General features: G+C 43.3%; 1 protein-coding gene across 5 annotated transcripts; it reads right to left on the bottom strand.

Moving 5' to 3' along the window:
- Positions 1-1,757: 1,757 nt before the first annotated feature.
- LOC1276339 (protein cycle) lies at positions 1,758-25,611 on the bottom strand. Of its 5 annotated transcripts, none has more exons than XM_061652179.1 (11): positions 23,967-25,611; positions 23,355-23,890; positions 7,873-8,091; positions 4,813-4,884; positions 4,401-4,731; positions 4,215-4,332; positions 3,956-4,141; positions 3,072-3,881; positions 2,878-2,994; positions 2,350-2,583; positions 1,758-2,257 (listed from the first exon to the last, which is right to left on the bottom strand). In XM_061652179.1, the coding sequence occupies exons 3-11, from the start codon at positions 8,064-8,066 to the stop codon at positions 2,121-2,123; spliced, it is 2,199 nt and encodes a 732-aa protein (XP_061508163.1). In that variant the 5' UTR covers positions 8,067-8,091; positions 23,355-23,890; positions 23,967-25,611; the 3' UTR covers positions 1,758-2,120. The 5 variants fall into 5 exon arrangements, with proteins under 5 accessions (XP_061508163.1, XP_061508164.1, XP_061508165.1 ...); XM_061652180.1 differs by having other exon boundaries at positions 24,615-24,793; XM_061652181.1 differs by having other exon boundaries at positions 24,548-24,670.
- Positions 25,612-27,018: the final 1,407 nt, after the last annotated feature.

Here is a 27,018-nt window from a genome sequence, read left to right as displayed (position 1 = left end):
ACTAATATTTTAAATTAATTGCATAATGTTTGGCGTTTGGCGGCAGGCCTTGACCGACATCGGTTGTTGAGCCAAAGAAGAAGAAGAAGACAAGCACATGGCTCTGGACGGCTCCGATTGACTCCGAACGACTCTGGACGACTCCGAACGACTTCAACTCCTGACGACTTCCGTCAACTCCGGACGACTCCAGATGACTCCGATCGACACAGACCCGGACGACTACGGACGCCTCCAATTCCAGGCGCAACCAGAGGTTCCCATTTTGCCGGAGTCGGAGTCTGGATACCAATATTTGGAGTCGGATCGAAGCGGTGGGTGCGCTTGATAGAGCACATCACTAGTTCCGAAATCAGATTCTAGGGTCCTTTCCGTTTTAAGTTGGTAGGCTGAAATTTCAACGTGTCAGCTGTTTGCATTGTATAGCAGTTTTCGTGCAGCTATCCAAGTGAATATAATATACTGGTGAGCTTATCCCATGGTGTATGTATTTAGAAGGCTGATTTTTATCGCTTCTGTTTCTGAATGAATATTTTAAGAGTGTTTATGTATTCGTCAAGCCTCCAGAAAGCTTGTTTGCGCAAAAGTTTTCACCCATCTTGTCAAAAAGTGTTATTCAAATTTGGTTATAAAAACATGCTATGAGACCACCTGGACTACATACACTTTGATTCTAGACTCCACAGCCAGATCTTTTTAATGCACCTTGGGATAAACATAAACAACACCTTGTTTTGCCATTTTTTGAACAGGTACTCGAATCCAAGGTGTTATAAATGACAAGGTGAAGTTGTTCAGAGCAAAATGACATTTCTCGACTTGACATTTCTCTTCCGGGGGCTCCGGTATAAAAATCGGGGAGGGCTGGTGCGGGGTAATGAAATTTGTATGCAGAGAGTGACAGATGTCCCCCACAATGTCGCCCAGCAAAAGCGATAAAAATCAACCTTCTAAATACATTATCCTTGCTCGAATCTAATTCTAGCTTTGAGGCTAGAATAATCTAGACTGAAAATTGCAGGTTAGTTTTGTGTGCGGTTTTGTATGGAGTGTTTACATGATTTCAGCCTCCAACTGTCAAATTCCATAAAAAAAACTGACTAGAATCGTCAAGGGCCCCTCTATTGGAATATTTAAAATAGTTGAAGTGTAATACACATTTGTCTTAACGAAATTTAACGAACATACAGAGTGTGCGGGCTAAATTTGACACCTGGCCTTTGGGTTTATATTTCAGGGTTGAGTTGACGTATCGAAATGATTGATATGTCATTCAATTGCTAAAAGTTGTGCGAACAAGTGTAAAAAATGTCTAGCTCCGTAAATATGTGGAACCCGTCCAAATTGTACAAAGCCAAAGCGGAGCTGGAATTCGAATAAAAAATGCGGCAAACATGGTAAGCTAAACTTTGTGGTTTTTTTTTTTTTATATTTAACATAAATTTGATAAAAATTCCTTTCCAATTTCCTCAGAAACTGTCAAATTTATCTCGAACACCCTGTATATGTTAACGCAACCAAGCTAAATTTTTCTTGTCCACTCCGAATAACAACAAAAGCTTAGAGCGCCTGAATGTATGCAGCATGTGTATGAGATGTAGGCCGTACAATTTCCATCACATTAGAAAGTTGCAGACATTTAGGCGTCAAGCGTTCAAAACCATCGTATTTGCAGGAATCTTTTATCATTTTTCAAAACCGAATTATTGCTTCTTTCATTCTTTCCAACCCGAAATGAAACCGACACTGTATTTAAATTACTTTGTACATTCTTTTTTGTTTGCTTTCCACTATGTTTACGTTCATAACCTCATTTAAACACCCATCACAGTGCACCGTAGGAATCAGTATCCGTTATTAACGCTAGCTTACCGCTATATTTACTCAGCTTCCTCCAGCCTGCTGTACTAATTCTGCCCTTATAGGGTAGCATCTCTCGTCCTTTTACTCCATCTCCCTCCTTCGCTCTCTAACTCTAACGCATGTAAATGCAGCTGCAAGCAATTTGTACATTGGACGCCTCCGCCCAGAGCAGAAGCATTTCCGTTTTCCTATTCAACGTTGATTTGGTAACTTTCTCACATGCACAAACGTCATACAATCACGTCGGCGAAGACGCCCTACGGCAATGGCCAGGGCAGGCCGGAAAAATCGACCGGACCACCGAGACCGGCATCCGCTTCCAGCAGGCTCATGATGACGGCCATCGCTGCCTCATCGTTTCCGTCCGTGCTGCTGGCTTGCGTTTGCGATACATCTGGAAGTAGAGTTTGGCGGTTTGGAAAGGCGTTGAGTACGATGTGTCCGAACACCCACCCCCCCCCCCCTTTTCTTTTTCGCTAAACTCACCATGTTCCGGGCTGATGATGGCGTTCGTCTGCACGTGGCTGTAGCCGGGCAGGGTTCCGTTGATGCGCGTCGTCACTGTCGGCGGCACGACGGCCATCGAGGAAGGCGACACGCCGGTCGAGGTGACCATGCTGTGTTCGCCGGAAGTGATTGCATCGTTCGAATGGTTCGCCTCGGACAGTGCGGAGCTGAAGGCGGGTTGTAGGGTTGGTTCGTTCGGATTGGGACTACTCTCTGGAAGGGGTAAGAAACAAAAACAGAAAATTAATTAAATGCATTTTAATAATTATGTATTAATATGTATTATTGCACATCATTGGCAAATTTCAACCACATTATTGTACTCGATCTATACTAAATTTCAATTAGGCACTTGAGATTTAGCACACCAAGTTTCAAACGGTATTGCCCAAGTTGACATCGCTGCAAGTCGTACAACATTAATAACAAGAGGAATAGCACGAGTGAATGGAGTTTTAGGACATTCATGCGCTTACTAATATTACGAACATACTTCATTGTCCTTACCTGACGAAGAGTCTCCGACCCGTCGCTGATGGTCCAGCACCTGTTCCGCAATCTGACGGCCAATTTTGCTCGCCTCCACGTGCGAATTGATCATGCGCTGTATTTCACGTCCATTCGCTAAATAAAGTTTAGGAAAAAAAAGATAAATGTACCATCAAAATCGGTTTCTTCAACGACGCCCAACGCACACTTACTGTGATTGAAGAACTCATACCCAACGCCCGGCTGGCCGGGTGCACCCGAACCCGGCTCACCCGTACCATCGCCGAGCTCACCCATCCCGTACCCGCCGGCCCGTGCCGTCCCGCCATCGCCCAGCTCCGCCAAGATCACATTATTCTTCGCGATCAGATACTCGATCTCCTTCGTCCACGGATTGCGGAACGATTTCCACTCGCTCTGCAGCCGCACAAAGCCCGTCTCCTTCGTGCGCAACCGATAGACGGAGGTGGTGACGCACTGCGTCCCCTGCAGGGCGGCCTTGTGTGATTCGGCCAGTGCCGGTATGTCCTCGTGGTGGTAGTACTCGTACATGCTCGTGCCGAGCAGCTCCTGGGGCAGAAATCCCAGCACCAGCGTGGCTCGCTGATCCACAAACAGAAACTTCCCGTCCATCGCGTGGCGCGAGATGAACTGAACGTTGCGCAGGTTTGGGATGGTGTTGCGATTCAGCTGCTTCCCGTTGCTCCCATTGCTCGGTGTTGCCGAAGGATTACCGTTGCTGGAGGACCCTGTTGCACCACCGCCCGCACCCGACCCAGGGCCCGTGGCGGCGTTACTTCCATTTCGCGACCTTCCACCATTTGCGCCGCTGGGCGTGTGCAGTCCGTTCGACGATAGGCTGCAGCTTTGGCTAAGGTTGGGTTGTACGCGGCCCACCGCCACCAGGCAGGACAGGTTGCACGAATCGCCCTCACCGTCGGTTTCGTTCTCCTCCAGCCCGATCTTGGCCGGGGCCCACGATTTCAGGTACCCGGTGCACTGTATCACGGAATACTTCTTGTCTACGAACGGGGAGTGACAAAACGTGAGCGACTCTTTCGCGAGGAGATGTTGCAGTTGTTGGGTAGACACTCACCAGAATTGACCTGCTTTTTGCGCCGATGGCACACGTTGTTCACGCTGGACACACTGTTCGGTTGGTCGGCTTCCTCCTTCACCTGCACGTTCGCTTTGCACTTCATCCGGCAGAAGAAGGAACGGCGAGCGCCGGGACAGAGCCGCGTTACACCCTGAGGGACATCCGTCTTTACCGGCAGCATTGCTGTTGGAGGGTTTAGTAGAGGTTTAGCTTGGATCTACTCAACTTTGGCACTTTGGGACTTTAGGTGACTTACTTTTGGCATCGATCAGACGTTCCCGCGGGCTTAAATCCGATGATGAGAGTTGCTCCTTCACTTTCGCGACGTCTTTCGGGTGCAGAATGTCGAACCAACTCTGCCCAAGAAGATCACCCTGGGAAATTAACATCGAAAACTATTAGTATGTCTCCTGGTAGCACGATCTTCAAGCCATCTTCTCACCTGCGAGTAGTTCAGTATGTGCGATACGGACTCCGACACGTACAGTATTCGGCCCCGATCGCACCCGACCACAAACAGGAACCCTTCGGCCGCTTGCAATATCAGCATCTTCAGCTCCTGATCGGACAGGAAGGCCGGCTTGTAGTGGCCCTCGGTGTAGGAGTGCACCGCACCCCGGATCGTTTTCAAATGCTGCACCGCCATCCGCAGCACGGTGAGCTTATCCAGCTTGCGGGACATCGCATGGCACATCGGTATCATCGCGGACAGCTCCGTGATGTAGGTGTTCATTTTGTCCCGCCGCCGTTTCTCGATCTCGCTGTGGTTTTGCCTGGAAAAGTTTGGAGTTCGAAAGCATAGGGAAGAGTTGAGAAGAATGCCCAAAAAGGGGGTAAAAGATCACAGGTCTCACTTTTTGCTCTCGTCGGCCGTTCTGACGGATTTTGAATCATCACAGGTGTCATCTTCAATGTCGCTCGTATCACTGCAATAGAGAGAAGAGATGGACAGGGAAAACAGAAGAGAGAAGAAACAATTTAGTATGGGATGAGCGAGCATTAAGGTTATATACTATCTTCAGACCACGGCGAACTTTGACAACAGGGTTTGAAGTTGCTCAAAATCTATTTTACACTCATGAGATATCGCTGCCTATGGGATATTGCATATTCTACAGGAAATAAATGTTTCGGAGTTTCTTCTAATAATCACTCCAACAGATATTATGTAGCTCTTTAAACTCTCTTCTTCTTTTAATTTGTGAGAAAGGGTTTGAGTAATCATATTCAGAGGATTACTTTCTCTCGTCTCTTGGAGTCTCAGACTGTCTAGAGTCATATATATGCTCTTTAAACTCTATATTTTAAACGACATCTTTTGATTAACTCTTTTGACGCAACCCATGTTTTGAGTTGTGTACTCAAGGGGCGGTCTCGTGGTACAGTTGTCAACTCGAGCGACTCAATAACATACCCGTACTGGGTTCAAGCCCAGAATGGACCATCCCCCCGTAGCAAGGATTGACTATCTGACTGCGTGGCAATGAATTAAGTCTCGAAAGCCTATATAGGCCGACATGTCCGTGTAGGACGTTACGCCAAATAGAAGATGTTTTGAGTTGGTTATAACAGACTTGAATTATACTATTCAGACTAACTCAGAATTTCCGTTAGCCTGTTTGGGGATTCTTAAGCAGAATATGCATTACCATGGTGTACAATATCTGATAACCTTTGCACCGTTACACCTGCAAAAACCAGACATAGATCTATTCCCCATCTCGCCGACCTTGCTTTTTTACACTTGATTACAATGATAAGTCCAACTTGTAGCATAGGCATGGAACAACGTAATTTTCATTACTCTTATTGTAGGTTATAAGAAAACATAAAGAAATGAACAAGCAAATGGTGGTAGTATCATCCGATCCGGCTCAGAAGGACTCCCTGGGCCAAAATCAAAACGAAGACGATTTTGAATACAATGACATATTTAATAATCCCTAGCCGATCTCGTGGTACATTCGTCAACACATACTACTTAACAACGGGCCCGTCATGGGTCGTCAAGCCACGAATGGACCGTATCTCCCATACGGGATACTGAGTATCCTGCTATGGGTAATCAATAAGACACTGAAAACGCCAAGTTCACTCAGGCAGGCCTTAACCAACAATGGGTGTTCACTATTATCAAAGTCTGGTTCTATGACACTAACTTCTCAAGCCACCGACAGTAAATGGTGGAATATAAACGTAAATGGTAAGTAAATGGAGTCAACTCTGTTCTTAAGGAATCCTTCATACGCCTGTGTGCCTAAGCGCACAGAAATAACTGCGAAGCTCATTACGCCAAAGAAGAACAACACTACGCTAACACGCTGGAATTAGACGACTTCAAAGGTTCCGTAGGTAATCAGACGGCAAATCAGATCCAAAAACAGTTCCCGAACCGTATGTCGTTTACTTTTAAGCATTGTTATACATCAATTTTGGAAGAAACGTGGATCGTTTTGCGCGGTAAATCATTACCACGAGCGCCAAATATAGCAAACATTACCCTAACACAATACTTATGTTGAAAGTACACACTGATGTTTGAGTTTGCAGTGTTTAAATTTATCCTGCTTGTTGGAACAGCAACATATTCCTTATGCCATGTGACTCATTTCCTCCGAACTACGAAGCACACAACCCAGCACAACACACACACACACAACAAATGGATCTCAATCACGTGATGTGTAGGGTACGAAAATAAATGAAAACCTTTAATAATGCAATGTGCGTTTATGCTAAAATTAAATAAAGACAATTCAAATCGTTGCTCCAATTTACAAACACCTGTCGGTGTACGATGGAAATTCCCCCACGTCAAGGGCGGAATCGATCAGGACGCCACGTCAGATGATTCGTTCGGTTTGATTTTTCCATTCTCCCTCCCCACCCCGCGCACTGGGAAGTGGCACGGGAGCGCGAAAAACTCACTCACCTATAAGACGCTACACCACAAAAAACGTATCGCACGACCGCGCGAATCCTTACGAGTGTTCGGGGCCCTGTTTGGTACCGTGCGACAGCGTAAATTACATTACGTCAGCAGGCACAGCAAAGACAAAAGCAGGAAAAAGGCCACTCACACCATCAAGACTAGCTGAAGGTAAAAAACAACACTCCCAGTGATGTTTTACTACTTCCGTGGCTTCCTTCATCAACCTGATGCCTGAGTCTGCCGGCTTTCGCTGTGCGTTTCTTGAACTCCTGCGCGCGAGAGGTTTCCGTGAAAAATTAACACCCTTACCGGCCCGAAAAAGTTTCGCCTGGCCCCTGTGCCCTTTGCCGTCCCCCTCGTTTGCTGTTTGCCGGGCGTGATAAGCACGGTTTACATAATCATTAAATTAACCTACCATTCATATAGCTCCATATCGATGGCATCATAAACGGGGTAAGAAAACCAACCAAGCAGGAAAGGGAGATTGTGTAATGACTGCTGCTGCTGCTCGGAAGACTTCTAGGTTTCCATAGCAGTACAAAGATCTTACCGTGCGGACATTATCGCTCTTTAGTGGCAGACGTAGCCCGCGGTGCGGTCAGAGGGAATCCTTTACATTTGGCACCTTTCTTGGTCGGGCTAAATTAACATCAAACGGTCGCTTGAATTCACAAAACCTTTACAAACGTCACTCAAGGGGGAACTCGCTTTCTTGTGGAAAACTTTATGTCCAGAACTTTTCTGTTGCATTTTCTTTCCCCCTCCCAACCTAAAGGGGACCTAAGTTTGATGATGCACATTCGTACGACTTCCCATCTTTGTGCCGGAAGTGTTCCGGAGCAGGGCTTGATCTCTAGAAGGTGTTGGGTACGGCGTACAGGCTTCAGCAAGAGGCTCGGCTGACGCGCACAGGGCCTTTTGGGTTTCGGCAAAAGGTTACCGTGAATGCATTCTTACACAACACTACGGAGAGGTAACTTACTTGAAGGAAAACTTTCGTTTCCGCGCTCCCCCGGCCGAGTGCTGGTGGTCATGGTGCGAGTGTCCGTGGTCGACTAGGTGCAGCAGATGGTTGCCGCTACCGGCGGCCGAGAGGGTGCTGAGATTGCTCACCGCAGACATTGTGCCGGCCAGCGACGGATCCACCAGGAGGGACGCATCCGGGCCACCGGTCATGTGCTCCGTCGGCACCGCACTGGCACTATGGTGGAGGAGAAGGAGAAGATGAGGTATGAGGAAATTGGCAAAATAATGTTAAAGATATGTAACAATTTCTCAAGTCTTGGAATGATCAACACAAATTAAAATTGATAATATTAACAGTGATATTAACAATCAATAACAAAAAATGTCAAACGATAGCACAAAGGGAGGAAATACATTCAAATAGGCAATAAACGAAAATGTTATCAAAAATAACAGTTTATTAGGAGATTTTTTAAACAAATTGTATTCTCATCTAATAACAATCAGTATGTTCAAGCCTTTTTTCCTAGTTCCATGTGTGTTTGGGCGTTATCAAAAGTACAATAATAAGCTTGCTACATAATCTATACAATCATGATTTTCTATTAGAATAAAGGTAGTAATACTAGATGAAAGATAGACACGATTAGCGCCCCATGTTAAAACGATTTTATTTCAAGAATTTGTATCGGCATTTTGTATCGAGATATTTGAAGATATCTGTCCATCTCTAATAAATATTATCATAAAATAAAATAACCATCATAAAAGATTATAATCATCATTAAAGATAATAAAAATTATACATGCAGTCATTCCCCGAGTTACGCGAATAATGCGCTTCGGAGACATTCGCGGATCACGGATTTTTGCGTAAGTCAAATATCACGTTTTACAGCCAAAATACACTTGATTAATAATGGGTTTTGATTGATTTTAGTTCATTTATGTAATTTATGTGATTTATTTATTTAATGCAATTCGTGTAGAAAATTAGGTTATTTTTGTACTTTTAAAGGACTTTAAATTTGACAATTGATGGAGAAAATTGTATGAATTGAGATCTGAACTGTCAAAAATAAAAACTCACGTAGCTCGAATTCGCGTGTAGCGTAGCTCGGAGAAAGACTGCACACACAACTGATTAACCATCCATTTACTGCTCATTAATGTTAGTTAATTATTGAATTAAAATCCAAATAGTAGACATAAGATATCAAGATTGCAATTATATCTATTTTAATGTGTTTCATTTAAAAATGAGACAATTTCCATGAAGTAACATTCGAATATCAACGTTAATTCAATATTGCGTTTTAAGCCAAAACACATATCAAAAAAGTATCAATGTTGATGAAATATAGTGTTTTTATTTTCTTTTTAACCGAGGGATAAACCTTCATTATCATCGTAGCCGGCAATAAAGCTTACAGTGTGTGCAAATTAATCCGGTGAAAATTCCCCCGTACACAAAGGAACTACCAGTCGGATCACCCGCGGGGGTATTACTTCAACTGGGAAATATAGTGAATAAAAGCACTAAATGATGCTATTAATACAGTTTGTATCTGCAAAAAATAACACACATGCTATCGAAACAGTACTGGTACTAGGATTACCCAAGTAAACTGTTTTCCCCAGTCATCGAAAATAAAATAGTAGGCATTTGAAGAGATCGCCTTCAGTTTCTTCAGTGAATTCTTCTTCATCATCTCTTGTAGGTCATTGTTCTCCATAAAACACCATCTGAACAGGAAATTCTGTTCGAAACCTTTAAAATATAGCCAAATTCTATGTTTGTTTGAAAAAATCGCCATGGACAACAGATAATAGCAAATATAATTGCAAGTGAGTGTATGTTAAGGTATGTTATGTCTCTCTAGTAAAGTCGGTTAAATTTGCTTGAGAAACCGCTTAGCTCGGAAACTGATTTTATGTGCCTTCGGTTGTTATTACCAATCGCTTTAATTTAGTATCATCCACTTTAACCATTTCAAATGAAAAAAAAATGTTAAAACTATTGCTAGCTTTTTCCTACTTTTCTAGAAGCTCTATAAGCACTGAACAAAATATAACTAAAACAAACTTGAACGTTGCTCATTATTAGATTATTTCTCCTATTACCAAAGGGAATCGGATGAAGTTATCCACATTAGCACCGATGCGTACTTCCATAAAACATCTTCCCTGACTATCTTTAACTTAAACCATTTTAGAAAATGCAACTTTCTATCCTTTTTGCGTGCCGCTAGCTCTAACAACAACAATCACACGCCTTCAATGCATGCCACAGAACAACAGCAACAACAACAACAGATGGGAAGCTTCTAGCGCAAAGACTGCTTTACACCAACTGGTACGCCACAACGAACGGTCATGCAAGCGAATATTTACTTGGACGGTGAGTTGGTCGCTGCTCCAAGCTCATAGAAAACGTTATGATGGTGATAGTTCTGCAACAGGCCGCCGGTCGTGATGACCGGATTGGGCACCTCGCCGTCGCCCCCACCAGCCACCAGTGTCCGATGGGATGGCGCCGATTGATGCAGCTGCTGCTGCTGCTGCTGTTGGCCGCCACCGGAAGATGCACAGGTAACCGCCACACCGAGCTCGGTCAGCTGGTGCGGTTTCAGCTCATCCAGTGCCAGAAACTCGCGCTCCTCGTCCGGCACCTGCAGCACACGGTTGTACGGTAGATCCTGCAGGGAGAAGTTGCGCGCCACCATGATCGCAGTTTGGCGTGGCACACACGGACACACACATACGGACACCAAGACACCGTTTCACATTGGACAGTGCCGTCGGATGCTCATATTACTTCACTTGGAGGTCACTGCACACACTTAACGATAGAGCCAGCACTATAAAAAAGGACTCAAAGGAACTACCAAACACACACACGAAAAGAAACATTATTAATCATCACATTCACGTCACATAATCCTCTCAAAATTGCACGAACAATCGTCGCTTAGAAGCTGATTAAAGGTATCCATGTAAGCTGCTTAACGGTTCCGTAATGCGATATATGCCGGCGCATTCAGCAATTGGTTGCGCTATCTCTCACGCATCAACGATATTGCGTGATACACACACCCAACACCATCTCGTGATGATGATGATGATGATGATTAGCTCTTTGTAGGTCAGTACAAATGACACATAGGTTTTTATTTTTAGAACATATGTGTGTACATTTGCACTATTTGCAACAAGCAACGGCGTAGAATGAATCAATCAAACAAACAACACAATTGCATAACGACCGATAAGGAACACAGGGGGAGCCATTTGGAACCATTTGTGTCTTCCGTTGTTCCTTCTCTAGCTTTGTTCTCTCTTTATCCCTCTATCTCTCTCTCTATCTCTCGTTCGTCCTTAGGAGGGCGCCGTCATGTCGTAATCACCCAGCGGCCACCGCTCGGCTAAAACCCGTATATGGCCGCCGACACGGCACAGCACGGCACACTCTAATAGTATTATTCCGGGAATGATCTGCCCCGTGAAGCCGTCGGAGGCCGTCGGGTTCTAATTAGATTATGCAACGCGGATGACACGCGGCCACCGGGAGAGTGAGTGTGGGAGCTTTCTTTCCAGCTTTGCTTCTTCCAAACACACACACACACAGTCACAGTGAGAAGTGGCAAGATTTGCTTTGGCATCAATCCAACACTCAATCCAAGCAAACACACACTAAATTCCAAACACTCACTCCCACTTTTTAATCCACGACAGCAATCCTGAAAGGCGACAGACAGTGCGGTTTGTCGTACCCTTAGTGAACGCGCTGTCCTCGGTGACTTCAACTGTGCGCCGGCAACGAACCCGCGCGGTTGGGCTTGCTTCAACTGTGTGACACTGTGGCAGCAAAACAGCAGCACTCCTTGCAGCACGGCCACTGTCTGCGAACGGTTTGGGGCGGACCGTAGCTGACAGGGCGCCATTTATAAGCTCGCTCGAGCGCTCGGGAATCGGGACAAAAGTGAGAGACAGAGCGAGCGAGAGAGAGTGTACATTCGCGTTCGGTTCGGGTGTGTCTGGATGCTGTCTCGCTTATTCCTGAAAGTGGTATCCTTCCGTTCGTTTCCGTTGGAATGTGACTGGGTCAGAGGGGCGGCTCATCTTCAATTCGGTATACTAAGCGTATGTAGATGACGTGGATATAGAAATGTTCCATCGCTTCGAGCGAGATGTTCGAAGGCGGGAAGTTACACAAGAAGAGGTCATTTCAAAACACTCGGTTGATAGCAAGTTAGAGACCATTTTGAATAGCATTCTAGTTTGATTTTCATTTTTTTAAACTTGAAGTTTTCAAACGTATTCCCTTAACCCATAATAATGTACCTAATAAATCCCACAAAACAATGCCACCTACTCGTAAAATCCCACATTAAACGCTTCGTTGAAACCGAACGCCAGCTTCGTGCCCGTTTCGTGGGGCGCGCATGGTCAAAGCGAACAGAAACGGCTCCTAAATAAGCATTGAACGGGCATTTCACTTGCTTGGTTTTTGCCCTCTCTTCTGTAGCACCGTTTTCCGGTAGGTCTAGCAAACAGCTCCCCTGGCCCACGGACAGTCGGTGAACGGTGTGCGGCAGATCAACAGGTGTCTGTGGCAAAATTCCGATCCTACTCACTGTAGTATTAGTAGCCGGAGAGAGAGAACAAAAAAAGGTTTGAAAAATAATCCAAACAGTTTCAACGGTTGTGCCCGAACAAAGGCAACACCAGCGCACGTTTACGCAATACTGGGGTTCGTCTTACCACCGCCTTACTCCCCTGTCATCCCGATACCCAGGGCAATGATGTAATAATTTCTGTGTCTTCTTCCGTTCTCCGAAAAGGGAGAGAGAGACAGAGAGAAGGTTTTGCATGAAGCTTGGTACCACTGCACATGACAGTCGCATGTCCGCTGCATGAGATCTGTTCGAGCTCTCGTTCGAAAGGCTTTTATTTTTAATCGTTATCGGAAAATCGTTCACCCACCACCCGCTAAGGGTGACCGCAGGTACCCACTGAACTGAATGGGAGCATTAATTGATGGAATTGTATTGAGTGTATGCAATCCGCATACACTTCCGCTGCTGTTAAATCGAATTTGTGTTGAACATTGCCTAACTTTAGGCGTAAATTAAAGCGACAATACTGGAATTTCTTCAGAACGATGATGTAATCATTAAAAATAATCACAAAACTGCAACGTTTGCTCCTTGCCAAAACCAAACACACACACACAAACGCTCCGTTTAATCTGTTGTTTGATCATCCGTAGCCGATTGGCCGGTTGTTGTGCTGATGCGATTACGACCGCCCCGACACCGACTCGTCAACAGCGCGCGTCCGTCCAAAGGGCGCATTATTATTTTGGAATTAAAATCAACCATCCTCCAACCGACCACGGATGGGGGGTTCGATTGCGACCGTCTGATTTCACAAGAACCGCGAATCGCGCCCCTAGACAAGCCCATCGCTTCCCGATGCAAACATTTCCCGTCTTCCCGGCCAATGTTTAATGGATGAACTGGCTGAAAACTGGCGACAACAGCAACACATGCTAATCCCCGCGTCCGATGTAAATCGTCCGCGCGCTGTCCGGTCGTTCACTTTATTCCCACTTTTTTTTACGCCGCAAGCAGGCTCTTTGTAACGCAACTGTTTTGGCTGCGGGGCCGACCGTTTTGGCTGTGGTTTTCGATTAATGCTTGTCTGGGTGTATCGTAACCGGCCCCATCTTGGACATGTAAATGTTCTCGCAGTCGCGTCAAACAAACATCCCGCGGACTGAATAATCTGCTGCGGAGAAGCTTGCTGCAGCAGCATACGAATTCGGTAGAGCTCTGGCACAATCGGATTGAGCAATCCACGCCCTCCGTCCGGTGTACAAAGGTGTACGAAGGCCCCTCTCGACCCCTCTCAACAAGCGCGCACATCCGATAGCGATCGTTTGGTTTCAGGTTACGCACGGCTCCCTGCTAGAGTGTTACGCATTTACACGGCGCTCTGCTATTGCCGCTGCTGTCCGCTTGAATGGTGGGCCCACTTTCTTGTGGTCGGTAGGCCTGTGGTGTATTCCCAAGTGGCAGGGTGTTAATTAGGTGCGGAATCCTGGCAGGGATCGATTTTCATTTCAATTATCTCGCCCTAAGAATGAGTATATCTCTTCGAACGGAAAGGAAATCAATTTTGCTCTTTAATTCAGTGTTTCTTATAGATGAATACCAATTCCTATTGCATCCTTAGATGATTCAGTGGATAAAACCAATAAAGGTGCCATTGAATGGATTAATTTTGTTAAGTAAAAACATCAATTTTAACTGTAGTTTATCGCTCTTTTTTTCTCTTGCATCTATTTACGAATGTTCTGTTTAATACTGAAATTTAGAGAAACATCTTCAAGCAGATCAAATAATGTTCCCTTTTTCTGTCATCCCCGGGATGGCAAATCATCCCACACTAGCGTTCAAAAAACCCCTTTTCTATTGCGCTTCACGTGCACTCATCATCGTCAAAAGACTCGTCAAATATCTGCCAAATCCAGCACCGCGGAGTGCCTCTTCCAAGCAGCTGTTTCTTGCCATATTCCGTCCATGTTACAACGATTACCCAACGATTTCCCCTCAGCAAAAATGGCTTTAATCGCACCACCAGCAGCAGCAACAGTGTTTTGTGATGGTGAAGAAAAGCTGGAGGACCGCCGATTCATGCCAATCGCCGAACCGAAAGCAAAACGGTAGCTACACCAACAGGTAGCTGCTATATGAGGATTCGATTGCTGGACCTTTCAGAAGCAGAGCGGGCGAATGGAGAGACAAAATCAAACAAAAAAGACAAACATTACATAAGGACGCCCTAGCGAGCGAGGGGGCGTGAGGTTGAGACAATCAGGTCGTCTTTCTTTCTTTTTTTTATTAGTTCCTTCAACAGATGGACTGATTTACTTTTCCTCTCAAAAACAATACTAACTGGGACGAGCCTTTTATTCGAGTCAAGTTAGCGGCCCCGTCCCGTTAAATCCAGATCGATTTTTAACGATGAATACACCGAGCGAGTGGCGACATACCTTTTTCAGATTTTTCTTCCTATCCCTGCACAAATAATTGGCTCGCAGCATAAAGGGATCGAATTATTAGCTGCGCTTGTTTGATGTCTCGCTGTCGAAGGTGACGCTCCTTGTGCTGTGGATGTGGATCAGGTGGCATAACTGCAAGTGCTTTCATTGCAGTATTTTGCACCTTTTGATACACCGCGTTGCATTTACATCATTATATTTTCGCCTTTCCGGTGTACATTGTTCCGGTTGGGTAGGATGCTGATGCTTTCTTTGTAAATTCTATCGCAATGCTGGTTCGTTTTTGTCGGGGCAAAATGGAAATATTCCTTCTATTATAAGAGCATTGTGATACGATTTGGGTTGAAATCTATTTGCATTTCTTACTATTGTGCTGTGTAGATTTTTAGTTTTTCTATGTTATTTTGTGATACAATTCTTCATCACATGCCAGATGATGTTTCACTCCTAAATCCAGAAGCCATTCTGATTGCGATAACTTCATCGAGTCAAACATTTCGATGACATACAGGGTTTTACAGTCCAATAAACAATTGTCCACATGCTGAAAACATTGCCTGATTTTAAAAAAAAACATAAATTTCTATCACTTGTAAATACGTCAACCCGCATTTTGTACACTGTCCACATGATTTAAATAGTTGTTAACTTCGAATGAGTATACATTATACGCAGCAAGGTTTGTCTTAAGCATTTGCACAATTGTTTATTGAACTGTCAAACCCTGTAAGCAAAGATATGTTCTATGAATGAACAATAAACACTTTTACTAGAAATATATTTTTTGTTTGTCTTTCACTTACTTTACTACATACGCTGATGTTTATAGTACAACATACTCCGTTGCATGATACAGGGTTTCCCACGATTTATTGGTTGGTTCCCATCAATTTTTGGTATTTTCCCATATTTTTTTGGTGCATTCCCACGATTTTTTGGTCGTTTCCCAGAATTGTTTGGTCCAATTGTATTGATATCCAATCGGAAAATACCAATAAATTATGGGAACGAGCCAAAAATTTATGGGATACGACCAAAACATCATGGGAACTGACCAATAAATCGTGCGAAACCCTGTAAGCACCTAATAATAGAGATAGAGTAATTCATATATCTTCTCACAGTAGTGAGAGCGAGACAAATGGATCGATTAGAAGCATCGTTAGAGCTACCTCCTGATTTGGATGATCTCCTGGTACGATTCTTTGAATTTTGGTCCGCGCTAGTAGCGTTTTGATTGGTCGCAGCATCCCTATAGGTGGCGGAAGGAGTGAGAGAAAGGATACACTCTCCGCTCGTCATCTTTCCTCTCGTATGATAAGCGCATGTGATAAGCGCCTAATGAGAGAGAGGAGCGTTAGATCTTCTCACAGTAGGGAGAGCGAGACAAATGGATCGATTAGAAGGATCGATAGAGCTTCCTCCTACTTTGGATGATCTCCTGGTACGATTCTTTGAATTTTGGTCCGCGCTAGTAGCGTTTTGATTGGTCGCAGCATCCCACAAAGGTGGCGGAAGGAGTGGGAGAAAGGATACACTCTCCGCTCGTCATCTTTCCTCTCGTATGATAAGCGCATGTGATAAGCGCCTAATGAGAGAGAGGAGCTTTAAATCTTCTCACAATAGTGAGAGCGAGACAAATAGATCGATTAGAAGGATCGATAGAGCTTCCTCCTACTTTGGATGATCTCCTAGTACGATACTTTGAATTTTGATCCGCGCTAGTAGCGTTTTGATTGGTCGCAGCATCCCTATAGGTGGCGGAAGGAGTGAGAGAAAGGATACACTCTCCGCTCGTCATCTTTCCTCTCGTATGATAAGCGCATGTGATAAGCGCCTAATGAGAGAGAGAGGAGCGTTAGATCTTCTCACAGTAGTGAGAGCGAGACAAATGGATCAATTAGAAGGATCTCTCCTCTCGTCATCTTTCCTCTCGTATGATAAGCGCATGTGATAAGCGCCTAATGAGAGAGAGGAGCGTTAGATCTTCTCACAGTAGGGAGAGCGAGACAAATGGATCGATTAGAAGGATCGATAGAGCTTCCTCCTACTTTGGATGATCTCCTGGTACGATTCTTTGAATTTTGGTCCGCGCTAGTAGCGTTTTGATTGGTCGCAGCATCCCACAAAGGTGGCGGAAGGAGTGGGAGAAAGGATACACTCTCCGCTCGTCATCTTTCCTCTCGTATGATAAGCGCATGTGATAAGCGCCTAATGAGAGAGAGGAGCTTTAAATCTTCTCACAGTAGTGAGAGCGAGACAAATAGATCGATTAGAAGGATCTCTCCTCTCGTCATCTTTCCTCTCGTATGATAAGCGCATGTGATAAGCGCCTAATGAGAGAGAGCAGCTTTAGATCTTCTCACAGTAGGGAGAGCGAGACAAATGGATCGATTAGAAGGATCGATAGAGCTTCCTCCTGATTTGGATGATCTCCTAGTACGATTCTTTGAATTTTGGTCCGCGCTAGTAGCGTTTTGATTGGTCGCAGCATCCCTATAGGTGGCGGAACGAGAGAGAGAGAAAGGATACACTCTCCGCTCGTCATCTTTCCTCTCGTATGATAAGAGCAAATCTCGCAAAACTTTACAAAAATCTGATAAATTATAATCAATCCTAATATATATTACACAAACGAGTTTCTTCTTTTTCTTCTTGATTTTAACATTAAAATTCAAACAATTAAATCTTTGGTCCATGAGAAGCGCAGGCTTAAAAACAATTGTTTTATTGATTTTTTAGAAAGTGTTTAAGGGCTTTTGTAAGCGGTTCAACGAAAATATTTTTAAACCGACTTTGTGCAATCAATTTTTAAACATAAAAGTGCATCATAGGTACGTTATGGTAACATATTAGATTCGTCATACTTTTTGATATAGGCCATTTTGATTTTAATGAAACGATACGACAATTTAGAGAACGACTAAGATCTAGTAGGTACTTGTTGCTATTACTAAGGCTTGTGTAAACATCATATGACGGGCCCGCAACCGAAATACATTGAATACATTAAATTATCTATTCCTCTTCTTTGTCGGAACATCACCGTCCTCTTTGCACCGATCGTGTATGACGTATAAAGCTCCCCGGCTCATATTTTTCATTGTATTTACAACCATTCATCTCGTCGATAGTACACACGAAGTGTCCAATTTCAATTGGTCGGAATCACAATCAACATGGAGTCGGAGTCGTCAGGAATCGGAATCGGTTACATTTTGGCCGTCAGGCGGAGTTGGCTTGGAGTAGACCGCAGTCGATCAGTATCGGAGTCGCCCGAAGTCGGAGGTTCCCGGAGTCAGCCAATATCAACGACACTCGACACTGACCGACCCAGGTAGACTCCGATCGACTCCGACCGACTCCGACTGATTCGGTGCGACTTCGATTTCGGATGACTGCGGATAACTCCGGACGACTCTAGACAACTCCGACACTGAAATACTCCGACTCCGGACGACTCCGGACGGCTTCGGATAATTCTGGTCTGAAAATACCTTCCAAAGTCGGTTATGGAATATTCTTAGTCGGATCGTAGTCGACTCAGGATTGTTGACAACTTTACCCAGTACTAATTTGATCTAATGACATGAATTACCCAACGACATTGCCCAAAGTCAAGCGCAGTAGTTTTGTGTTACTCATTAGCTCTACCTGTGTGATTAATTACATAGAGGAGGTTTCAGGGCTTCTGATATTTTTGAAATAGTAGCATTATAATTTGGACGTTCCAAATAAGGTCCCTTTAAATCCACATCCCTTCACATAGGGTACAGAAAAAAGACAGCTTTCTCTTGATCTTATCCTCTTATTCTGACTGACAATATATATATTATTCAGACAATTTAGAGCATTTACAAATCATCTTTAAAATGCTTTAAACAGCTACCATCCAGAGATGTAATTTTCAATGTAACTTTCCATTTTGCATACCTTCAGGCGTACAAAACAACACATTCTCTCGAAGCAATACGGCTAACTATTACTGTTACTTTACTATCGCTCCATCAAACTACACCCTTGCCCAGAGCCTTTTCACCCATGTCACCTGATGTCATAATAAACAGCAAATCACAGACCGCACATCCGCAAACGGAACACAGTATGGGGTATGAGTTGGCACTGTGGAGAAGAAAAAAAATGCAAAATACAAAACAAAGATGCATCATCATCATCACCCGATCTAGGCATACCACAGATCCAGTTCCACCATCAGCGTGTGTACCATGAGTAATGTCTAGATATTACTTGTACAATTCTCAAGTGGCGAAGTGACGAGAAATGTCGAAGCAACGACTAGCTAATACGACACTTTGGCTAATGTAAGCGCGCCTTTAACACTGTAAAATCACACACACACGCTTCTCTGCTCCTCTCTCTCTCTCTCTCTCTCCATCTCCGTTTCTCCCTCTTCAAACCCTTGACTTCAAGCTGCCACAAGTTCAAAGTTACGGTCACCAGCGGGTCCAGCCAAAAGCACACAAAACCACCCTCCTGTTAGCACGAGCCCTACCAAGTGCAGCACAATTTGCACGCGTATTAGTAAAGCGTGCCGAGCATGATTTATAGGTAACATCGGTTCGGTTTACGGGTGTGTGTGTGTGCGTTTGTCCGGTTCGACCCACCACCCAGTGGAACCGCGTAGTAGACCGCGATCACGTAATAGATCGACCCGTAGAGTGTGCATCTCCCTCGCCATTGCCCCTGGAACGGCTCTGACGACGACGACGACAATAACAATAACAACGGCATTCAAAAACAACACAAACAAACCCGTACCCGCCCCTTTTATCCCCTTCCCTTTAAGCGTGACGTGGGTCACACACGCTTCTGTTTGTATACAAACCCTTCCAGTGTGTGTTGTTTTTTCTCTCCCCTGAAGTTCTGAAAGGTTGTTGTTTTTTGCTGGATTCCAACCAACACAGGTAAAAAGAAAAGCCAGTCCACACTTCGCGTGCCTATTTCCAGCCTTACCGGTAGGAAGTGGTTTGAACCGGTTACCGGAGATTACTACGCTGCACTCCGGTTGCAACAAAACAGTGCAAAAGTGGAAAAGCTTCCGCACAGTGTGTGTGTTTGTGTAACGTGTGTAACGCCTAACGCGCCCCTCTGCCGCCACCGGGCGTCTCCATCACCATCAGCTCCGGTAGCATCCAGTGCACCCTAGAATAACAACAGCAGGCAAAGCTACGTAGCGCGCTGGAAGCTTCCAACAACAAGCTCCGACCGTCCTTCGCCCTCCCTCTCCGCCCGCGGCCCCTACTGATAATACGCTACACGCGCGCGCGTGCATCTTTTTGCGCGGCGAATATTACCTCCCCGGGGCGATGGCGGAACCCCGGGGTGTCGCAGGGGGTTTCGGGTGGGAAGATGGTCTTTTCCACTACGGCCACTACACACCGGCCAGGCTTTATAGCTCGATAGGAGACGGCTAATTGCTTTGATTCGATTGCGCACGATTGTGTAATACACGTGTTTGTGTGTGCGCGTGTGTGTACGTCTGTGCGAGCGGACTGTGTGTTGGTGGATGCAGTTGCAGTTTTGCGGGAACGTCAGCGGCCCATTGCTGCGGAATTGCATCAACGTGGCAAATGATTGGTTGCTTACGCGTCTCCCTCTCGCTTCTGGACGCTTCAAGGCGGGACTTTTTTTGTTACTGCCGCTGGGACTTTTGAATAAAGCTCCAAAGATGTTCTCTCCTAGTTTAATGGTTGAATTTCCATAGTTTGCGAACATTGCGAACACGTTTAATTTTTATTAAGCAGTTTTTTGATTCGTCAAGTCATAAATCAGCAGCTGAAGAAGATTCGTGAGCTTGGTATCATGCAAGCCTTTATTCTATGGACGAACTAGTTTCTAACTCACTCTACACTATGTTAAATATCAAATACAGTCAGTCCAAAAAATATTCGTCTAGCTGAATGTTTTGTAGAAAAAGGCGAATTATGGCCGCAATAGGCCTTGGGCGGTAAAAGTAATGATGAGGTTTGATAAAGGGACCATCAATACACATGTAATGCTAAAAACTAAGCATTAAAATAGTGCAATAATAACTACATTATTTAAAAAACTAAAAAAGTCATTTGATTGGCGCGCAAAAAGTATTCGTCTATCAGACTTTTGGTGTAATATGCGTAAGAAGACAACTGTTATGGATTCAAAAAATTGTCTTCATCTTGTTTCTTATTTCATTTATGACTATTATTGACTACTTTACCAACGCCATAGCACATTTGAACCTCAAAAAGTGCGCATTTTTACCCACTCATCCTACAAGACATGTTCCAATGAATCTCTGATAGAAATATTGCATTTCCGGACTACGTGTCCAAGTTCCAATCAAAAAAAGACAACTGATATCATATCCACACCCTTCAAACGTCTTTTTCAAGTTTTTTTATATGTTTAGGTCGCTATTGTATTATTTTAATGGTTATTTTTTAGCATTACGTATGCATTGATGGTCCCTTTATCAAACCTCATCATTACTTTTACCGCCCCATGCCTATTGCGGCAATAATTCGCCTTTTTCTACAAAACATTCAGCTAGACCAGGGGCCTCTAATCTTTTCAGCTCGTGGGCCGCATAGCTTCAAAAATAACTATGTTGAGGGCCATTTGACGCTACAAAAGCTTGATTTTTGTCTAAGAAAAGTACAAAATACAATTTTATTTGTAAAATTCAAAATAACGTAATATTTATCAAAGTCATCGTGGGCCGCATTATAAGCTCTTGAGGGCCGCATGCGTCCCGCGGGCCGTAGTTTGGAGACCCTTGAGCTAGACGAATACTTTTTTGACTGACTGTAATTCATTATTTACTCGTCCAATTCAGCAGATAGTTTAAATTAAAGTTTAAATAAAGTCGACACAAATGTCAACAAAAACTAAATTTGACAATTTGTAACTCTGTTACCAATTTCATATTATTCAGATGAAATATTATTCTGATGCAAATGAAAAATAAGACAACTGTTGAAAAACATCTTGCAAGCAGTGAATTATGTTTTTCACATTAAAAACTGACTCATCAAAACCTGTCATCCTGCCAGCAAAACTAATATTAAAAACAAAGTTGGTGAAATTGTTTGAAAATAAAATAATTTCACTCGACTTAAACGAGAGCAGGGGTTGAGGATTATTATTACACAATTCAATTGACGGTTTATTTTTCTTCATAATTTTTTTCTCTTGTAATGACAGTAGTTGTATGGCAGTTTTGTATGTTTTGTATTAATTGCATGTAAAAAACTACATAAGCTTGTTAGGTAGCTCCAAGGCGCTAACTTATAACTTTAATATTTTGACTGATCTTAGGCCGGATACTAAAAACAGATAATTTTAATTGTTAACCACACGTTAAAAACTTCCTGAAATGTTTAATTATCCCTACCCGAGAAATGTTTAATTATTCTACTTTTTTCTTTTCATCATAACAAATTTATTTATTATTATTATTATTAAATTATGATAGGCATATTTTTGAATAGAAAAAATACTAAATTTAGCAAAAAAAAACACAAAAAAGCTCAAAAACAAACCCGTTAAGCGGTATACTTTATCTATACCACATTCTTATGATTAAAAAAAAGAGATTGCCACCATATAAAACAGTTTGTAATTTTTTTAATACTGCATCAACACTAATCGTTTATAGTTTAAGCGAGTACACAGATAAACACAAATTACACGCTAATAAGAGAGGAGCTTTTTTTTTTCTCTCGTCCGAGAGCGACTAATCATACAGACCCCGGGCAAAGTGGTCAATTCATCGGGCGCAAAACGATCAATGAATGAACGATGAATAATTATCTCTCTCCACATCCACCATGCCACCATGCTCCCTCACTTGCATATGCATGTGGAAACATCCGGAAAGCATGGGAGAGAGAGAGAGAGGAAAAATATCCCCTTTTCCTGTACCTTGTTTGATAATATTCATGAAATCAGAATTAATTACCGAACGAACAGCAGGGCCGATTAAATCATCCCGACGTTCTAGGGCTTTTTAAACACTCTTCACACACGACAACATAAACACACACACACACATACACACACACACACACACACACACACCGCTCCTTCTCAACTCCTTTTACATCCATCCTACCCCTCAGCCCCCTCATGCAGGTCGTTGTATCATCAATTGTCTTAGCTTGCTGCGATTGCGTAACTACGGCAACTCGCGTCACACGGCGGCATACCCTGAGGGAGAACCCTCCCCACCCTCCATGTTATCCCAAAGCATCACAACAGCTTCCCCACATTCGACGCGAGATTGACGCGACGGTGAAAAATGGCGGTCTGCTTTTTTTTTCATCATAAAACCGATTACAACATAACGAATAGTTAATGCATTACAAATATAAATTGATCAATAAATCGCATTTTATTATTCAAGGGGGAAAATGAGCACATTTTCTTACCTTCTAAATTTTTGTTTTCGTTTTCCTTTTCTTTTCTTTTTTCCACGGAAAATACAAACAAACAGGGCAAGGATGTGTAGCACGGTACAAGGGACGCCAATCCGTTAACACCTTCTTCAGTAACACGTGCTGGTGTTGCTGCTGCTGCCTATGCTTTCTCGCTGAAAACGTACACACACTGGATCGGGCAGGGTTCGCGATCAAACTGTTTCATTCCGGCGACAATTTTCCCGCCGCTCATGGCCAACTGCTGGCGTTCGGCGATTTGCGCTGATTAATGTTGAACTACGGTGCACAAACAAATCACACTCGTTGATTGCGGGCGGGAGAAGGGAACAATTTTCCACCTACAATACAAATTCATAACACTTTTCTCACTTTTTTCACCCACTCACCATCGCATCGTTGGCTGATAGGCGCGCTTGGTTGTTAATTTTCTTTTCTTTTATTTTGTACATTCACTCACACTGGCGATTTGCATTTGTTTTTTTCCGCCCCCAATCAGATGCAAACTCAAACAGATGGACAAAAACACACTAAAAATGAAGGAGATAAAAACAATTGGTCACGCTTGATCGATTTCCGTGTCGTTTGATTTCACTTTTCAATCACTTTTCTTGCTATCCGCCGTCGCCAGACTTGGTTGTTATGGCCAAAGCCCGACCCCGAGCAGAACTGATAAACAGCGATCCGTAAAGTTTTGTTTGCTGCGGCACGGTTCGTTTCCTTCGTTTTTTTTTTTTTTTTTTAATTTGGTATTCAACTTCTTTAACACAGCTCTCAACACTTTTGCAAACATAAACAATTAATTAAACACCACGTGTTCGGTGACACGGAAATGGGCAATAAGGAAACAAAACAGAATCAAAAAAACCGCACGAAAGAGAACGGTAAGGGAAAAGGGAAAATGCTCCCTCACACACACACAAACACAAGTCAAATTCTGCAACACAAAAATATCACACGATCAGTCAGTCCAGCCCAATGCACAGCACAGCAGATTGTGCAGCAGAATGTGTAGACGCACGAGGGCCTCGGAGTGAGCTCAAGTTCAAGTTCCGTGTCCGATTGCCCAAGCTGCCAGGGACGGGCTCATAGCGGAGGGGGGGCTCTTGGAATCAGGTTAATGTCAATGCGCACCGACTGCGCCAGTGTGCTAGTAGAACAGTGTGCTGTTCACAAACACACAGTACCGCTGGCACGCTAATCCAGCCTCGTCAACCAGCCGCTGGCCTCGACGATCAAGCAAGCCACACGCACCCGGAGTTTCGCGTTTCGCCGCGTTAGCACCGCCGCCACGGTAGTACTGACTGGTGCTGGTGGCTTTTTGTCACTTCCTACGGAACGGTAGAGCGGAGCGGAGTGGACACCAATCCAGCCAAAGGGCTCACACACACGTACACATCGCTATCAAGCTCCTCTCGGGCTACGAGCAAGGGCGACTGCATCAAATAGGGAGGTCAATCGTGGCGATGCACATGGGCCGCCTATCTCTCTCTCTTTCTCTGTCTCGATCGTGAACGGGAAGCTGGGGCAAAATGGCTACTTTGTAGAGTAGTAACGCGTGTAGTGTCTCCTGATAAAGTAAGTATACCGAAGGCACGTTCCTACAGCGAGGAGGTGTTGCGATTCGAATAAAATGGTTTGATTTGAGAGTAGGAGCGAAGCAATAGATTGAACAGGACTTTGAAACGGTGGAGTTTTTAAAACATAAGTTTTTAAAGGAAATTATCATTTGACATTTGACGCTAAATGTCGCCATACCCTTGAAAGCCCATCCAAGTTTATTGCTGATTACTGCATTTGTTATTGTAAAAAGGCTCTTGATCGCGAATTAGAAGCACGAGGTACTCTTAAAGTGGAATCGGTGAACCGTGCAGTGCATTTCTAAAGTGCATCCTTATGACCTCAGCATCGGCGCTCCAGATCTGTTAGTACGATTAAGTGTAAATACTCCAGCTAGGATTCTTAGACACAATGAGCATTTCAGTATCAACCGTAGAAGGCGACTTTATAGCTATAACGAATCTTTGTTGTATATGTTTCGCAGTTTTAACTCGTCTTATTCATACTTTGACTATAATATTTCGATCAATACGTATAACAATCACCTATTGGCTTTGTTTAACACTTTTGACCCCAATTAATATTAGATCGTTAAGTAGCACATAGTGTTAAGATAGTTGGTTTAAGTTGCTTAGGCCACTGCGAAGGCCATGCAAATATTTCACTAAATAAATGAATAAATAATCAAGTAATAAACGATCCTTACTCTCATTTCAAAATGTTCCATATCCTCTTTTGTTCTTGAGCTGTTGCTTTGCTTTCTTTCGATAGTTTGCAGCATTTTTTTTTTAATTTTATTTAAATATTTGACTCAATTTTTAGCATCATAGGTAGTTTATTAAACCTTAATAGCTGGCAAGTTGAACAAAAATCAAATAATGTCAAAATAACAACGTTTCAAACAGAAACTCCACATGACTAAAATATAGGAAAACAGCAGACGTTTTAGACATTAAAAAAGTACAGCATTTTGTCAAAAAAGGTAAGCAAAAAACTTGTTTAGTATTAGTTTTGTTTAGTTAAGAGCAGTGTTGTTAATTGTCGACATTTTTTTATGATATTCGCAGTAAGCGGGTGTCAAAATCATTTTTTGATCATGATATTCATGGTTACCATGACACGACTTTCCAAAAGCGACAATCATTTGTGCATTAACAATCAATGCTTTTGCGATGACATGATTGCAAAAAATGTAGAATGAATGTCATTTGACATTTTTCAGTGAGAATCCAGAACTGCTTAATCGTGCGTTTACCGATACTAAGCCATTAGACCACTTGATATTTTCACTCAGTGAACCAGGAAAATGGTATTCTCTTACAGGAGTATAGAAATTCACGCGAAAACACGAAAAAGGACCCATTTTCGATGAAGATCTAGTTCACTTGAGGTACGGCAAAATCAAAAAGTCAAATGATTGTAGCAGAAAAAATATCATCGTGTCAAATGATATTTTTTTCCGTGATTGTCGAATGAATGCGTGGATCTAGAATGCGATGCTTCAAAAAGTATCATTTTGTAAAATTTTATGTCGACGACTATCACCGTTCGCAACACTGGTTAAGAGCCATCGGATGAAGAAATCCTCCTCTGCTATGAAGTGTAACTTGCATACCTCACGCTTAAAGGAACATTGCTTAGCTTTTGAACAAAATTCATATCTTGAAAGCTCATCGTAAGAGCTATAAATGACAAATTATAAAGAATTAATATGAATTATCATTCAATACAGGTGAAGTTGTGGGATAGTTCAATGGTTTTGTCCGTTATTAATTTCTTAATTGCTGCTGAAGAATGCAGACGCGCTGTTGTTGTTGTTGTTTGAATAGTTTATAGAGGCTTTGGCTCCAACGGAGTTCTTTCGCCTCTTGCAGACGCGCTGTACAACCTTAGACAAAGCTTTACAAAACCGACAATATGAGCAGAAGTATTGTATGGAGTTTGCGATCTGAATTCAAATTTAAATTATTTGCAAACTATTATTGACACAAATTATGCTCGGTGGGTTCAGAACAATAAAGTCCGGGAGTTCAACTTTTGGGCGTAATTATTCTGAACTAACAATCTAACTGTAACGTATATCTATAGCCCCAGATGA

The sequence above is a fragment of the Anopheles gambiae genome, chromosome 2 (assembly GCF_943734735.2).
Source record: "Anopheles gambiae chromosome 2, idAnoGambNW_F1_1, whole genome shotgun sequence".
Lineage (NCBI taxonomy): Eukaryota > Metazoa > Arthropoda > Insecta > Diptera > Culicidae > Anopheles > Anopheles gambiae.
The sequence above is the reverse complement of the archived record's forward strand: the minus strand, read 5'-3'. Positions and strand labels throughout refer to the sequence as shown.